General features: G+C 45.1%; 1 protein-coding gene across 2 annotated transcripts in view; it reads left to right on the top strand.

Annotated features, from left to right (window-relative positions):
- SATB2 (SATB homeobox 2) overlaps nt 1-18165 on the top strand; it is a 130942-nt gene that overhangs the window by 93409 nt on the left and 19368 nt on the right. For both annotated transcript variants that reach the window (XM_039698411.1, XM_039698419.1), the window contains exons 9-10: nt 2525-2680; nt 14335-14532. In XM_039698411.1, the coding sequence (XP_039554345.1) occupies nt 2525-2680; nt 14335-14532 (354 nt within the window). The remainder of the gene's footprint in view (nt 1-2524; nt 2681-14334; nt 14533-18165) is intronic.

Genomic DNA, 18165 nt, shown 5'->3' with positions numbered 1-18165 from the left:
TACCGATATCCTGCGGCAAGGCTTTTGGGATTGAGTGTGCTGGGTGGGAGAGGAATGGCAGATACCTGTGGAAGTGCTGATGCTGGGGCTGGCATGCAGGCAGGTGTAAGGGCATGCAGAGTAACCCAGCTCAGCTCTCCCTGCCTCTGAGCCAGCCCCAAGCCACTCTTTTGTGATATCCCTGGCTCAGGACCTGCCTCAAGGTGAGAATGAGAGATTGATCCAGAAAATGGGGTGCAATTGCTGTGGAGATGCTTTGAGCTGTTGGGAGTTGTTGTGTGCACACAGAACCCCAGCAGTAAGGGGCTGGGTTGCAGTGGTAAGGCACTGTGGTTGCAAACACTATTTTCTTTTTTTCCCCACTGTTGGCAATAAGATGTTTCAATAGTGTCAAGCTCCTTCTTAATATCAAGACCAGCTTTGAATCTAGACTTCCAACATTAAATACTTTATTTTAGTGACTTTTGGTTGGTACTTTCCCTTCCTATTTTGGTGATTAAATAAAAAGTAGTGCAGCTTTCAGGGTGTGCAGGGTAGGCTTTTTCCTGACATGTGGCTGTGGACCTAGAAGTGTAGGAGACCCGTGCAGTATGGAGTTATATTTTAAATCTTTCTTTTACATGCTAATTTTTTTGTTCTCAGGATCTCAGACATCCATAACAGCCTTTGAGGCCATGGTGACCTCAGCTGCTGTGCTAGCCAAAGGCTCGAGTGCCTGGGAAGACTGTTTTATACCTGACAAATCTCCATTAAATCAGTCCTGACAGACTTGCACAGTCCTTCTCCTTTCCATGAACTCTTTGTTGTTTTCTTACATTTCCCACAATTGCCTAACTCTCATCTATCTGTAAACATTGAATTTCAGAGCAGGGTGTCCCTGTGGGTCCCTGTGCTGCACTGTACCCAGCTCATGGCCTGTGGATGGCAGTGGTTTAGCCCTGGCCTCCTGCGCCATGGTGGCCATGCTCTGCCCCAGCTGCTGTGCAGCTGCCTCTGCCTGCACATGGGGCTGGCCCCAGGGAACAGGGAAATCTTACACCCTTTCTGTGCGTGTCCTGCCTGTGACAGGCAGGGAGCAAGCCCAGAGCAGTGCCTGCTGAGCCTGGAAAGGGAGAAGACACAGGTTGGTTAAGGCTTTATCTGGAAGTCGTAAGGAAGAATGATCAGTCTAGTGTGTTGTCTTGACTGATTTTGGCTCCATTATTAATGTGGTCTCCATACAGAAGAGATGTCAGGAAGAAGAAGATTTGGAGGACAACAAAACAGAAATTCAGAAGGTTTGGTTTTGCATAGTTAACCTTCCTATTAACAAATAAACATTTGAGCATATCTGCCTAGTTAAAAATTAACATTAGATGTACTCTAGCAGACTTCAACTCTGACAGAAAAACGGGATACATCTGAAAAGGTTCACAATTGGGCCAAATATGAGGGTCACTGGGGTGTATGGGTGGTTTGGTTCTATTGGGAACTGTGAGCTTTGCCATTTAGGTTGTGTTCTTTCCTAAGACCTTTACGTCTCAAAACAGGTTTTATATCAGTAACTCACATTTCCCTTAAAAGGTCCCTTAAAAGTAAATGAGATCTGTCTCCAAGGGGCAGCTGGTGCTGGGAGCACTCAGTGAGCATCACACCGCCCTCACTCCCTCTCCTGCCAGTGCATTCTGGGGACCACCAGTCCAAGGGGCTTTACAACTGGCATCCTGTAGCAGTCTTCTGAGCTGTATTGGTAGAAGCCTTGCAGGGGTAGTCCAGCCCAGGGAAAGCACTGGCAGCGTCCGTTATTGTCCTTCATTTGTCACAGAAGCTGATGGGAAATCATTCAATTAAAAGGAGTGCAGTGGAATACACAAAATCTCAATATGAGTTTAGGAGAATGAGGGCAGCACATCAAAGGCATGCCAAAGCCCAGCTTTATGAAATGATTTTTTTTTTCATTTCCACTGATTTCCTAGGTGAAATTAGGTGACTGTCTGGCTAGCATAATGATGATAAGGCTGGGAAACCATACATACTCAAGTGACATACGTATAGTTTTAATAAAGGATGAGGGAGACTTGAGGGAGTGCATTAAATTGAGTAATAATTTATTATTTAGAGACCTCTACCCATTTACTCATTTTTTCTGGGAGAATTGGCTCTTCCTCCAAGGTGTAGGCCACTTTTAGAGAGCGGGGGAGAAGGTAGAGCCTGGTGGCTGTGCTGCAGTGGCTGGCTGGCAAAGCCAATGTCAGCGTGTATCTGCAGCCCGGTGCCCCAGCTACCTATCCTGTTGTTGAGCTGCTCAATAAACATGCTGGGAGAGGGAGAGGGGGAGACTTGACAGGGCCTTGCATGTCCTATAGGAATGCACTGCAATTATTTCCAATCACAATTAACCTGATTAGAATAATGGACAGGAAGTGTCCCTCTGTAGCTAATGCAGTTTGGCATCAGCTGACTGAAATCCTTTGATAATTTCTGCACAGATGGCTGGGCTGAAAGCAGCACTTTTTTAATTATTATTTTCATGGTCTCTTGGTAGGCCAAAACCTCGACACCAACAACAGACCTCCCCATTAAGGCGGACAGCGCCAACGTCAACATCACAGCTGCCATTTATGATGAGATCCAACAGGAGATGAAAAGGGCCAAGGTATCTCAAGCTCTGTTTGCCAAAGTGGCTGCCAATAAAAGTCAGGTGAGTGGTATAGGGGATTTCATTGTTGTGGGGCTTTCTGGGGTTTTGTTTTTAAAGCAGTCTCTGGGTTTGGGACTAGATCCATCTCTTTCTCCCACCAATAAAATTACATCTGTTCTTACAATAATAATAATTTTCATCTCTGGGGAACCTGTCATGTTTGGCTTTTGCCTGCTTAAGTGGTTTCCTTTTCCCTTTTAAAAGAGGCTGAGGAAAGGGTCAGTTCACAACCAAGCCTTTTCTCCCCTTTTGTACAAACATGTCTGTCTTTTCCCACGTGTGGTATATAACTTACACCTCTGCTAGGAGGACAAGGAACTTTGAAAATGGTGGTATCCTACTCATTCAGCAGGTAATGAAATTTCTTTCTCAAGTGGTTAACTGAGGGAAGGCAATGGGAAACAGCATATTAGGCAGGTGTTTCCTTTTTAGCACGTTGTATGTGCCGCATACGGTATTGCCATGTGAATAATTCACATTGGATCCAATCATTTTTACAAAAAGGCATGAGAAGGCACTGCAGTGAGTTCTGACGGATTAGTTTCTACCTTGGGTGTAAAAAATACATGTGAGCAAACCTAGGTCGGGGTGAAATTCTTGAAGAGAATCCATTAATTTAAAAATTTCATCCAGCTCGTTAAAAAAATATAATGCACCAGAAGGGATTTTGTGGAAAGGAGGACAGACAGATTTTTTTGAAGGGCAGCAAGTGGATTGGAGATTGTTGGAAGGAATTGTTTACTCAGTTAAAAGAGCTGCTTCTGATCCGGGATGAAATTATTCAGTTCAGTAAGGAGAGGGCTGCATCAATATGCACAAAAAAATGCACAAATGTGCACGTGACAGTGAGAGAGTGGGATAGACGTATCTAGGTGCATGCACTCTGAAAAATGCACACTTCCCTCTGTGCAGGGCAACAACATTATAGTCATTAAAGCAGATGTAAAATAAGCAGTTGAAAAGCATATAAAGAAAGCATCAAAGGCTATCAAAGCACATGGGAAAGCCTTGTCCTTCTTACAGGTATTTGTGTCCTGATACATGGGGATCTGATTAATTTTTCCTTCTTAATGTAATCACTTATTTTTTTTGTGTTTTGCTTTCTCTTGTCAGGGTAGAGGGGTTACAGTCCCTCTACCCCCCAAACCAAATCCCAGGCTCAGTATGAAATACATAAAAGGAAAATACCATGGAACCCTCTTAAACTGTTAAATGCATAAAAATCTCATGTACCACATGGCAAAATATAATGAGAACTGGAGCTGTTAAACGAATAAAGCTGTTAAAAGCATAATGCCACTTGGCACAACTACTGTGCATTTAACGGTTTTCCACTGTGTAATAAATGACATATGTGGTAAACGTGCAGTAAATATAAAAACTGCACAATTGATTTTGCAAACGTGCCCCTTATTCTTTGCTCCATGCAGATATCAAAGTTCCACCCAGAATCCGGACTGGACAGCTTTTAATAAGGAGTGTTTTAACACAGACCGAATGCCAGCCTCTCTGAGGTTTGGCTTAAAATTGCCTGCAAGCTTCCTGTCATTATACCCAGAGGCTTCTTGAAATAGAGAGGGACTGAACCACCCAACAATAATTTGGGTGGCTCACCAGCTTTGGTCTGTGCCAGCTTGAGTGCACTTCTCTAGCAACATTGCACACCAGCGCCAAAACAAAAATAAGATCTGTAGTCTTTCACGTGGAAAAAAAGCAGGGCAGATTTTGAACACCAGATGCAAAAGGTTAAGAACAGGATCCACAAATGTTATTGTTTAAAGCAGAGTTACTGCACATAAAGGTTTTGTTTCTTCAGCAGCAGCGAATAAAGAAGTGTTTCTGAGGCTGATGTTTCTTTTGTTTCGCAGCCTTGCCAAAGCAGTTCTGGCTCCCTGGGATGGCCCAGCATTCACCATGCTGAGATGTCATAGCGCTCTGCTGGAGCATGAAAGTGCTTTATGGGGGCACTGGAAGGCAGGGACAGAGGAAGCCACAGCCAAGAACCACAGTGGTACAGGGCCCCCCCCCGCCTCAGAGCCCACCTGTGTGCCTGCCCCTGGCCTGGCTTGGTGTGCCTGTGGTGTCCTGCCACTGGCTGGGGAGCACTGTAGCCTGGAGGAGTGACAAAAGCAAGGACACAGCTGCCTGCAGGGGGGAGAGCCATGGTGGCATGGTCAGCCTTAGGTCTAGCTTGTCTGAAAACTAGCAGTTGGGTGTTCAGTGCTTTGCACAGTCCAGCTGTGCCAGTTGTGGGAATTTCTGGTGAAAATGCTGCTTATTTCAGCAGCTGAGTTACATGGTGGGAAGCGCTCATTGAAAACTGCCCATGTTTGCAGAAGAGAGAGTTTGAAAGCGGGGGAAAAAGAGCTAGTCTGAAGCTGTGCTTGGACTCTCCGCCAAGGTTCGTTCACTTGCTATTCTCCGCAGGCCTGGCTTGTGTTGTGTTGGCTTCCTCTATTATTCCCTCACCCCAGACTACTGAGAGGCTTCCAGTTTGCTAACAAGGCATGTGTTATGTTGGGCGCTGCTGTTCTGTCAACAGCAATCCACGGTGCTGTGAGATCTTCACAGTTTTAGCAGGCAGTGAATCTCCGACAGGGATGTTTTGACATTTTATACACAGGGCTGTGTGTCATGTACCCGAGAGAACATCCAGAGGCAACGGAGACCTCGTTTCCTCTTCTGTCTCTGAACAGGAAGAGTGGTACCCACTGAGAACAGTTATTGCAAGTGGCATCATCTACTGGTGGAGATAATTGACCTCTAATTTAACAAGTAACCATCCTCATTCTTAAGTCATGGCAGTGTCTCAGCAAGTGAAGAGAAGGGCAGTTTCTAGAAACAGAGGTTGCAAATGACAGAGCTCACAAGTCAACATAAATGCAAGTTTCAGGGCCTTATGGAAGTACCAAGGTAGTATGGTGAGAATTCTTTAAGGACATCCACCTTCATAAAGATTTCAAGCCATTCATTTTAGACATTGACTTTTTCGTCGCTTATTCACCTCAATATGCATTTTATTCCTTGCAACTTACATTTAGATCCTTTTAGCCTTTGTGAAGTGCTGTGCTTTCCTTTGTATTTTTTAAGCCAGCAGGAGCTGAGAGCTCAGTGCCCTGACAACACAGCCTCCAAAGCTGCTCTCCTGTTTCAGTTGTCAGCTGTTAGGGATGTACCCAATGGACACAGCAGGATTGTCTGGGGATACTGCCTGCTAGTGCCCTTTTAGTGGCTAAACCTGGGACCTGTATTAGCATATTGGGAATGTTTCTGAGTGTGGCTGAAACAACAGGGTTTGGTTTCTGGTCTACACTTCAGGCTCCCCTGGTTGTATTTAATTCACAAGAAGACAAGAAGGTTTCTGGCGTGCTCTTTCAGAGAGGTTTGGGTGGCCTGTGTGTATGCAGAGCTGGGCAGTGGGACAGGCAGAGACTTCGGATTGTGTTTGGATTGTTGGTTTTACAACTGGCTTCTACATTCAATTCCGCAACTGCTCTACAGTGCAACTTCAGGAAAACCATTTCCCCATGACTGTGTGACTCTAATGCTGTGCAGCAGCATCAGCCCTTTGACCTCTGCTAGTGAGAGTCCTGTCAGAGGCTGTGCTGTGCTCAGCAGATATATTTTTTCTTAGTCTTTGTAAAATGGGTTTAGGAATGTAGTTCTGTTTGTAGTAAACAATGACTATCAAAATGAATAGTGGGCACTGCTGGCCGGAGCCGTTGTTGACATTCTGAGGGAGGGCAGAGTTTGTATGAACATGGAGATCAAACTTCCCACGGCTCTACCAGGACAAGAGACTCTTAATCATCCTGGGGTGGCATGGGGAAGCATGTTGCTGGGGATCAGCCCTGGGAAAGGCAAATGGAACCTTCACCAGTCAAGTGAAAACAAAAAGTATAGCCTTGAAACTGATATTCTTTTCGAGAGACTGGAGTTTATTCCAGTTGCACCACAGTAAAGCAAGAGAGACCCCTAGGAGCAGCATTTGAAAAAAAATGTTAAGGATCAGTTTCTGTATTGTATTTTTACCCTGTTGAAAAGTAAGCAAACAAACAATAAACTTGATGAGGGTTTGAGTTTGGGGGCAGAAAAGCCTTTCAGTTGAGGCCCTTGTAGTAAAAAAAAAAACAGGCCTATGGATGAAAATCACTATGACAGTTCCTTGCCTTTCCTCTGACTTTCCTTTTTCATGTCAAGATCCCTGCCTCATTTCCAGTTCTCTGGCCAATTTGAGTGTCAAATTGGCCACGGACCCACGCTAGGTGGGACTCCACACCATGGCTACCTTCCCATGCCTGCCCTTCCTGCTTGTCCTCCAAAAAGGAAGTACAGGAACTGCAAGAGAAATGAGCAGTGTCACTTTGAGGAAGGATTAACTTTAGAAACCCTTAATTTCATCCCTTCCTCTGTTTCCTTCCCAACTTACATTCCCTTGTATTGACTTGATAGGATGGGATGCCTTCTCTTTGCCAATTAGCTTATAACAGGTGTTTTCTTTGGCCTTAAGCTAATTAGCCTCCAGTGATGATGAACAGCAGCTAGGAAAAGCTCCTGGTGGTGAAGATGTGGAGTGTACATAGTGTGTGCATAGAGGACACTTCTTACAGCCTTATCTCAGTGCCTTCTTTATGATGCTTTGAATCTCTACAGCTGGGACGTATCTGTTGTGCTGATATTTTGATGTTCTTGTCACATAGGGAGGAAATGCAGAAAAACATTTCTCTCCTTGACTGAACTTAGAATTTCTTCTATGTATCTTTAGACTAGAGCTTCTTTTTCACAGACTTGTATCTCCCAGTTTGACCCCATCCAGGACAAGAGAAGTGGGCCCATATGAACCTCATGGGGTTTGACAAGGCCAAGTAGAGTGACCTGCACCTGGGTCAGGGTGAGAAGGGCAACCCCAGTATCAGCACCGGCTAAGGGATTGAGAACTGCCCTGCCAAGAAAGACTTGGGGATGCTGGTAGGTGAAAAGCTGGTCAAGAGCTGTCGAAGTGCACTCTTAGCCCAAAAGGCCAGCTCTCTCCCGGGCTGCAGTCAAAGCAGCGTCACCAGCAGGTTGAGGATGGTGATTCTACCCACTGCTCTGCTCTGGTGAGACCCATCTGGAGCACTGCATCCAGCTCTGGGGTCCCCAGCCCAGGAGGCACTTCAGCTTGTTGGAGCAAGTCCAGAGGGGGCCACAAAAATGATCAAATGGCTGAAGCACCTCTCTTGTGAAGTCAGGCAGAGAGAGTTGGGGCTGCTCTGCCTGGACATGGAAGGGTCCAGGGAGCCTTTGCTGCCGCCTTTCAGTACTTAAATGGGGCTTATTTAGCCAGGCCTGTTGTGACAGGTCAAGGGGTAATGGTTTGAAACTAAAATAGAGTAAATTCAGACTAGATAGATAAGGAAGGAACTTTTTACACTGAGGGTGGTGAAACACTGGAACAGGCTGCCCCCAGAAATGGCAGATGCCCCATCCCTTGAAACATTCCGGTTGCTCAGAGTCCAGCCTGATCTATTGAAGATATCCCTGCTCATTGGAGGGGGGTTGGACTAGAGACCTTTAAAGGTCCTTTCCAACCTAAACTATTCTGTGAAGCAGAATCATCTGCAGCAGTGCATTGGCCTCCCAGCAGCTGAATGAATAAGGGACAGTTGTGGAGCTGGGGCTTTGCTCACAAAGTCCTTGGCAGACCCAGGAGCTGATGGTGGGCTGCTTGCCCTAACCACAAGCCCACACTTCCTCTCTAGTGTGGGGAGAAGCTAGTTTGAACTTTGAATGCTGGAAATTTCTTCAGTGCACAACATCCTTCCCTCTGAGGCCAAGAGCTCTAAGCAGACTTGGTGTGCTCATGACTCTAAGGTACTTCAGGACTCATGTATCTCATTTTTTAATTTTTTTTTTTTTTTAGAATTTCATGCTTTGTGTGGCTAGTGAGAAACTGGCCCTCATGAAAGTGCTTTGCATTTTCTGGGGAGGAAAAGTACCAAGCATTTCAGAAAATCCAGACTGTTGAGTGATTAACCTTGAACTATATCAAAATTCTCCAAGTAAAGCTTCTCAGGTTCAGTCCCCCTCCCCCGGCCCTCATCAAGAATTCATTGAAGCCATGACAGAACTCTCCATTACAGTTAGTCTTTTATCCATTTCAGCTTTCTTGATTAGGTTATCTTGAATCATTAGGGGGTTTATTTATTTTAATAGACACTTATTGGATTCATGGTAAGAGAGTTTGGCGACTAAGGAACAAGAGCTGAATATTACCTAGCTCATTTTGCAGTGTAGAGTCCCAAACTAAGCAGACAGAAGAGATGCTGAGGAAGTTTGTCCAGAGGACTCCTGTGATCTCGTGTGGGAAGGAAATGCACTCTGAAGAGTGCATTTCCTTAACTAATCTTTCAAGACTTGCGTCAATCATTGCTGCTTTTTTTTCTTTTTGTCACATATGTTGACATTTTCTGCACTGATGATGTGGGTGAGGAAACGGCCTTTTACATTTATTTTTGAGATTTATTCCTGAATCACTCTTACTAAAAACCTCTTCATTTGCCTACTCATGCTTTCACTGGAGACCCTAGAAAATGTCAGTGCAGACAACTAACTGTATTGTTATTATTGTTATTATTGTTATTAATTTTATGTCAGTGCAGGGAAACACAAGGTCAGTTGAGCTGCAGGTTTATCCATGCTCAAAGCAGAACAGCTGCCTGTGACTAAGTCACCGTGGACACCCAACTGCCACCTCCTGCAGTGGCTTTTGGCAAAGTGTAAACATGGGCCTGTACCCCAGCATGACTGTGAGCCTGAGCTCTTCCCATGTGCCTTCTTTGTCCTTGGTCAGAAATGTGGTCCTTGGCAGGCTGCAGGGCAGCAGATCTGCAGGAGGCAGTTTTGGGGGTCAGTGTGTTTGTGCACACCTCTACTGAGTGCTGGAAAAACTGACCTTACTGTAGTCTGGTACGTCTGGCTGCCCTGCTCCAGGGTAAGCCCAGAAAAAGCGAAAGGGTCAAGCTGCTAAACAGGGCTCTGGGATAAATGACAAAAGATATGGCTCAGGATTACTGCACCAGCACACTGTCCTTGAGGGGGTTTGAGGGTGCCAAACCTCACGCCTTGGTGTTCTAAGCATGATTTTCTTTAACAGCATAAAAGCACAATGGGAATGGCTGGGTTTCTGCAGATTTTTGTTGTTGTTTGCTTAGCTATGTGGAAATATATTTGATTGGAAGACAGAGAGGTTAAAAATAGGACATTAATATGATACTATTTTTTTAATCAAACAAAATGCTTAGAAAATGCTTATCTTGTCTGATGAGAACAACAAAAACAGAGGCCAGCACTTCTCTGCAGCTCTCTTTAATGAGCTAAATTGGGCTGCATTCTTGATACCTCTAGAAGTTTTGGGGTGAAATGAAGGAAGTTCTGAGCAGAATTCCTTGTAACCACAAGCGTTGGGTGTGCCTGAATGTAGAGCCAAAAGCATCCTTTAATTGTGCTGGTTTTCCTCCTCTTATTTTTAATGGAAGACATTCCCATTTGAGAACCTTAGAAGCTGACATTAAGGGCTGGATTCTGCCACCCATATTGACACTGGTGTGTATCAAGCTCTCTGGTAACTCTGGCAGCCAAGGGGGTTGTTTGTGTGGTGCAGCGAGATCTGTGATGTGCAGAGGAGGCAGGACTAGAAGCACGGCGTATTACAGGTCTAGGGAGGGGTGTGTTATTAGATTTTTCAGAATATGTTCACAGAAGTTGTATTTACTTGTAATGCAGTGAGCTCAGATGCCGTGGGTGAGTGGGGGAAAAGGTGGTGAGATAGTGTCTCCTCTTTTCCTTCTTCATGCCAATAAATGTAGCTATAGATGAAAATTTTCTGTGAATAGCTCCAAAAGTTTCTGTATGTTAGCATTTCTTAAATGAAATAATTCTCCTGGAAAGCTCTGTGTAACATACACAGACCCCAAAGAAATAAATAAAACAAAATTTTAAAATTGTAACCAAAAAACGCCAAGTTGAGATTTTTAACAGTAAAAGGAGATTTTGTGTATTAATAATTCATGAGTTCTCATTGAACATGCACGAAGAAACGGTGCTATTCAATAGAGAATACTGTCATCTGTCACTGTTTTATTTGACATTTACACTTTTTTTTTTTTTTTTTGCCTGGTACTGCAAAACTTTCTTGGATGGCGTGCTAAGATTATTTAAATAAATAATTAAAAAAAGCCGATGCAGACTTTTCATCTGTGCATGGGGAAGGCGGTTACTTGCAGCCATAAAGAACGTGTGAGTAAGCTGCGGCACGCTGTGTTTTCTCACGTATTAGTCAAAGCTATTGCCTAATAAACAGCCCCATAGATGGATAGAGAGGGTCTTGAATGAAGGCTTGAATAAAGACAGGGAAGGATAGAAAAAGAGTAGTGAAAGGACAGACTTGATGCAGATAAGTGTACACATGCACGCAGTGGGTGTGCGTGTGTATGTGTGGGGGTGAGCGAATAATGGCTCTTGTGAAGAAAGCTGACACAAATACATTGCAAAAATAAATATTTATAAATGGCGTTGGGGGAGATCCAGTCTCGCACAACGTGAGAGAAGACAGGGCATTTAGCACAATGACAATTCAGTTAGGCACACCTTGCAATTTCTTGCTAATATTAGGCTCGTGGAAATCTTTCTGCTCTGTAGGTTAGTTATTATTTATAAAAATCACAGAACCAGCTGATACATTCATAAGCTAATTATTGTAGCAGCTGGGTACACATGGTGCAATATGTCTGAGGCTGTGAAGTATCACAGATTTCTTGGGGCCTGCTGTGGTGGGGGTGTGCTGTTGAAGGCTAGATCCCTTAATCTGATCAGCCAAGCAAATACTTTGTGGGGAAACTGGATTAATATCTCTCTAAATACCACGGATGTGCTTCACCTTCAGAACCAGGCTCCTTTAAACGTGCCATTAGCTTATCTCCTTTGGGAAATGGAGAAGTTCTCAGGTGTCCTCGGGATGGAGGGGTCCTTGCCTGGTGCCTCCCTTTGCCAGAAATTAATTTGGTTTGCTCATGTCTGCACACATGGTCACACTGCAGTCTAATCTTTTCCCTAATAGCTCCAAGGTCAGGACCTCGCATGTTGCCAGGCAAATTGAGCGCTATCCTTCTTAAAGACTAATGGCAGCGAGTGCCTAGTCCGTAATGAGGCCTGTAGTGTTGCTCTAAGTGATTGTAATGAGCGCTGATTATAACGGGACAGATAAATCAAAGCGCGCAGTCACCGTTGGGCTGCCCGGTCCAGCCCTGCCAAGGGGAGCTGGCCCTGCCCAGCTGGGCCTGGCTTCTGCCAGAGCCAGGCACCCCATCCTCCCACAGCTCTGCCCAGCAATGTGCTCCACCTCCACCAGGTGCAGGGCTTACTCTGTATTTTCTGCTACATGGTGGGTCTTCGTGCTGCAGCATCCCCCAGCAGGTGTTAAACATACCTGCTTGAAACATCTTGAAAGAGTTCAGTTGGAGACTTATTCAAATCACTGAAAACAGGGAACAACAGGAATTGATTTTTTCCTACAGATGGTTTATTTTCTGTTTGAAAAAATGATTTCCTCGATGTGGAGGAACCCCTGAGAAAACATTGCAGAGCTGGGAGATTTTCTTCCTATATTTTCTCTAAAAGAAACAAAGTTTTGGGGGATTTCTGAGCAGTGGAAGGAGGACGGTTGAGGGTAAGGGATGTGGCCAAACCACATTAAAATGCAGACTTCACCTGGCTGAGAGATTGCCCGAATACCAATCAAAACACTTCGAAAATACAACACAGAGGGTTTTTTTTCCCTAAGTAAATTATTATATATCTTGTTTTCATCCTTGCCCCCCCACCCCCCAGCCCTCCAAGTTTATTGCAAGAAAAGATCAGGTCTGCACAAATGTGGCCTCTCACTTGTAAAAACAAGGCAGTGTTGTGTTACAGATTAGTTTATAAATCCCTGGTGGCTTCACAGTTCAGTGCCTACAGCTGCTGCAGATGGGCCTGGGTTTTTGTCTCTTCGCTGTGCTGCAGCCGGCAGTTGAAGGAGAAAATGGAATGATCAGGTTATTAACATGTAGGCCGTGAGGAAGAGGCTGCACAATGAGAACAGCTGGTGTTGCTGTCTTGGCTGATGCAGCGGAGATAATCAAATCTTGCCTTTTTTGGGGGGGTGAAGGCAGAAGACACAGTGGAGAGTAACACAAACAACGGCTTATGATATTATACACGGGGTTTAGAGTGCACGGTAGAAGTTGTCAATGGCTTACAAGTTGTTACACAAAAAAGCAATACCAAAAAGCCCCCCTGTGGGCTGGTAATGAACCCGGCTGTACAGCTTGCTCTGGTCACTGTTCAGAAAAACACAATTTTGGCTACTTCTTCTACCAAACGTTTTTAACATTGATCAAGCTATCTTTTAGGTATTGTAAGGTGCCTGTCAAAATGGTGTCAGAATGCTGAGCTGTAGCTTGAAAATGATGGGTTATAAAGCTACTAGGTAAAATATTTTGACAGGAGTCAGTAAGGCGCGTTGACAGCATCCTCGGCATTATCTTCTCATCTTCTGTCATTTGCATTGCGTCTCCTGTGCTGGCACAGGAGGGGAGCCACTGTCCCCAGCCCCAAGTGGGCCGGCTGCTGGCAGGCGGGACGGGCTGGCTGTGTCCCCACGCCGCGAGGAGCGGCAGCAGCCACGATCCCTGGCTCACCTGCTGGGGACTCCGGTCACGTTCTGCTCACCCGGGACTGTCCTCACCCCAACAGCTCCTGTCCTTGGGCTCTCCTTGCCCTTGGGGTTCAGGGTCATCTCCTCTTCCTGGAGTGCAGATGCTTTCACCTCAGAGCTCTGAGCAGTCAGTCCTGTGGAGAGGTCCTACAGCTCCTTCCGTATAGCAGTAACCTTTTAAAGGCATTTCAAACTAACCTTGATACAAGACAGCACAAATAAAATATGTTCTTACTACGATCTGTAGTTGGGTTTAGAATTACCTCTGCCTGGTGTTTTGGTATCTTTAGTAACTTCTGTGTGACCCTGCTTTCTGCCTTTGTGCTAGATGCTCGAGGGTTCCCTTTATGTAAGGCTGCATCTTCTCTTAGATTTTATTATTTAAAGATCTAAAATTTCAGTGGGGTTCAGAGCTGGAGGAGTCAGTGCAACATAGTGTCAGCAAATCAAGAGTCTTGATAGTATATTCTCCTAGACATTTGGAGTAGTGTTGAATTTCTGGTTCTGTGGCTGCAAGTTGCAGTGAGGATTGTTAGCAAGTCTCAGGAGTTACGTCTCCTTTTGCTTGGATGAAAAAAGAAGGGGCTCTGAAATGGAAGTGAAAATGCATCTCTGTTTCATCTTTGTTTTTCTGTAGGAAAAATATTTATATCTGAGCATTTTGAACATGGTGTGAATACGATGAGGACAAGGCACTGGTTTTCACTAAGCACTGCTGCTTGTTTCAGTTTTTCTGACTTGCAGGAAATAGACTATATCATGGATTTGAGACCAAATGACAGTTTGGGGTGATGGGTGTTTATGTGTGAGATGAGACCAGCAAAACTTCCAGCACAGAGCTTTAAGTCTAGCTGACCTCCTGCTCACATCTGGTTCCTTGTTGCCTCGTGAACTAACTGTGCTGACTCTACCATTGCAGGGCTGGCTGTGTGAACTGCTGCGCTGGAAAGAAAACCCAAGCCCAGAAAACCGCACCCTCTGGGAGAACCTCTGCACCATTCGCCGCTTCCTGAACCTTCCCCAGCACGAGAGGGATGTGATCTATGAGGAGGAGTCCAGACACCACCACAGCGAGCGAATGCAGCACGTGGTGCAGCTCACGCCCGAGCCCGTGCAGGTCAGAGCACTTCTGCCTCCTCAGGGTGTCTGTGTGGGAGGGCTGGGGTAGCACAGGGGGTTTCAAGAGTGCAACACAGAGATGGGCTTTTTATGTAGTGACTGAAACTTAAAAGTTCTTCTGAAATGACCATGCTGAGCATTTTGTGAGGAACAGGCCTTCGTTTCACAGCCTCATTGGGATTGTTTCACTCCTCTATACATTTCTGACTAGTATGAATTTTTGGTTGTACACCCTTGTTCTACTCTTGTCTCAGGTATTAGTAGAATGAGAAATAAGTACAAATATGTGTATGGAAAATCAAGTGAAAATACTACAGACTCTTCTTTGCAGTTCCAGCTTCAGTCAGAAGAAAAAATCAGAAAATGTGTATTCCTAATAACTAGTAATGCATGTCACAAACTCATACATCTACAGATGGTCAAGAGAGGCTCAGGAGACATTTCTTCAATGTAAAAAGCTGAGGCAACACCTTCCACAGCAGCTCTTCTTCCCTTCAGCCCTCCAGTTCAGCCCCTGGCACTCGGTACCATTCACTTGGTGCTAGATTATGTGACCACTCTGGGGGTTGTTTGTACTGTGCATTTCTCTGATAATCTTGCAGTTCCTCCTCCCACCTTCACTCTCCCTATTGTTTGATGGTGGATTGCACTGCTTTGCTACTCTTGCTGTGAACCTTGGCATTCAGCCTCTATTCTTTGTTGCTGCTCTTATGCTGCTACCACTGCTGCCAGCTATCTCGCCCCCTTTTTTCTAAAGGCAAGAGGTTTCTCTGTCTTGTCCTGCCCATCTGAAACATGTAGGTCTCACTCAGATTAAGTATTGCCCAGCTCAGTCCCTTTTGTCTCCTCTGATAACTTCTTTCTCCTTGCTTTCCTTTGTGTCTTTGCCTAAAAGAAAAAAAACCCCTGTTTTCTTGGGTTCGGGTTCTCAGAACTGTAAAGAAGGGGAAGCATTCTAGGTAATTAATTTAGCAAATTTTGTATTCCACATCCCAAAAAGTTTATGGGATCTTGGAAGCAAGAAGCTGCAAGCAGGTAAAGAAAGGGCCAAGCTAACATGTGAGAAGACAACTAGACCTCTGTAGACTTAAACGTATTAAACCAGTTCTGATTCCCACAGTAAGTGGGAATATCCTCTAAGGGACAGAAAAGTTTCCCTGGAATCTTGTGATTGACCTTGATGATTAGCCTACTTTCCAAAGCCTTCTGCACATCACTTTTCTGCATCATGCAGGTTGGCTCTTGTGAGTGACATGTTACACTGTGTTGGAATGCTGTGCATTTGTATTTGTCAGCAAGTTACAAAGCCATGGATTAATTATTTATTACAGTCAAAATATGAAAAATGAAGAAAAATAAATGGAACCAGCTGGCAACTTCATACAACAAAACTCTGGAGACTGGTATGCAGTTGATACAGTAGGCTTGTGTTTTGGGGGTGCTGCATTTTAAAGCTATGCTTGCCCATCCAAAAACCCCAGTAGGTTTCTGAGTGACACGCTACCAGTGCCAGGCACAGGAGGTCTGCTGTCCATCTGCTCCCTACTGTCAAAAGATACCCAGCACTAAGTAATTTTTGCATAGTTTTCAGTCTCTGGGACTTGAATTGTTTCAAGAAGCAAGGTTTGTTTTTTAGCTTTGCTGCTAGGGTCACTATTAGGTAATTAGCCATGAAGAACCAATGACAGCAACCAGAGATGTAAAGCTGAGGTCCTCACACTTGCAGTCATTGGAGAGTTTGTGACACTTTACATAAGGGTAGGGGTCTTGGGCCCTGCTCCTGGCTGAACTCCAGGCCAAGTAATTACATTCTGCCTATCTGAAATTCCCCCTGTAGCGTCAAGTGGGAAAGCAACTCTCATTTCCTTCTCAAGGCAGTGGCGGGTGCAGAATGTCTGCCACAGTGCCTGGCTGCATTTTAGCAGGGGGTGAAAACATCAAGAGCTGCAGTCACCGACCTACTTAGCTTTGCAGGTTTGCTGGTGAGAAGTCAAGCCCTTACCTGCAGCCTTGATAGCAAAATGACAGCCCTTTGAAGAAGATACAAGCAGCAGTGCTGTGAATAACAGCAGGGGCAGACCTGTAACATAGAAGCAGGCAAGATCTTACCTCTGTTCTCTCTCTCTGCCCAGCCCATCCTTCTCTTTGCTGTGATGGCTTAGGTGTGTGTATGGTAACTTCTCTCTGATGCTTGCGTCTCCTGCTCAATTAGCTGAGAGACTGGGACAGCCTAAAAACAGGCTGTCCCACACTGCTGCCAGACTTACCAGCCACCCTGACCCTGTCTGGGCTGGGGACACCCCCCTGTCAGACTTGAAAGAATATCCTAGCTATCATCACAAGAGGCATGACCAGGCAAAAGATGTGGCTATATTGCAGCCTTTTCATCAGTATGGTTTCTTGGAAATGGCAAAGATATTGTGATGTGTTTTGTGTAGTTCACTTGGTGCTTACAGGGTTGGGTATGGTTTCTTGGAAATGGCAAAGATATCATTGTGATGTGTTTTGTGTGGTTCACTTGGTGTTTACAGGGTTGGGGACACTTCAAGTGAGGCAATTACCCCAAGGCTGGGTATGCTTTCTGTCTTCTGTAAGGCAGGGTATGCTCAGCGGGGCAGTTGTGCTGGTAGGTTGGTTTTTCATGTTTTAAGGGGTTGTTGTTTCCTTTGTGAGAGATTCTTGCTCTCACTGGTTTGGTATTACTAGCCTGCACCTCACTGTTTAGCTTTATGTTCAGGGTTTTAAAACCAAACATGTTTATTTTTCTCTCTTCCATTAGATTTTTTCCATCAGCCATATATTAATCCATTTAATTAATTATTTTACTGTTTCTGAAATGAGTTATGTCTATAGTGGAAGCTGAGTGTTTAAAAAATTCTTCCCTGTATACTTGATTTGTTTGTTATTGTGCTGAAGAGTCATAAAATGTGAGCCCTGTGGAGCTCTGTGACAGCTCTGGGTTCTCTGGCAGCTCTGGGTGTGGCCATATGGACGTGTCAGAGTGTAGATTTTCCTTCACTCACTGGTTATGGGGAATCCATGCTACACCTACATGTTGCTGTGCATACAGGCTGAGCTTGCCACAGGCTCTCTTTTGGTTTTTAAGGAAAATGAGGTGTTCATTAAGAGGCTCTCCCTGCATTCCATGCAGTGTGGTGTAATAGCAAAGTGCTGGTAGGAAGAAGAGCAGTGGGGTTGTTGCTAGCTGGGGTACCGTAAGGACATCAGCTCTGAATTACACAGTGCCTGTGCCACAGGTTCCTGGAGGGTGGGAGGGTATCCTGGAAAGCATTATTGCATTTTTGCTGTGTTCTCATCCTCTCCCTCCACTACCACCAGGAGTGGGACCCTGGCCGGTCCTTTGATCTGGCCTGGCCTGGCCCTTAGCAGTGTGCAGAGTAGTTCCTTTGCAGCAAGCAGTCCTCATGCTTCTGTGTTTAGCTCCCTGTTCTGCAGAGGTGAGCCTTGCTTCCCTGTCTTACTTTCCATCCCTTGCTAAATCCCACCATTCCCTGGCTGTTTGCTGGCACTGGACCTTTCTGGAGTGTTAATGCTGACAAGTGCCTACAGCTGCTTCCCATTGCCAGCCAGGGATTCCGTGTTTGTTACAGACATGCTGGGACACAGTAAA

Source organism: Passer montanus, unplaced genomic scaffold, assembly GCF_014805655.1.
Source record: "Passer montanus isolate IOZ18808 unplaced genomic scaffold, ASM1480565v1 scaffold1, whole genome shotgun sequence".
Taxonomy (NCBI): Eukaryota; Metazoa; Chordata; class Aves; order Passeriformes; family Passeridae; genus Passer; species Passer montanus.
Note: the sequence above shows the minus strand (reverse complement) of the source record. Positions and strands in the feature narration are given on the sequence as shown.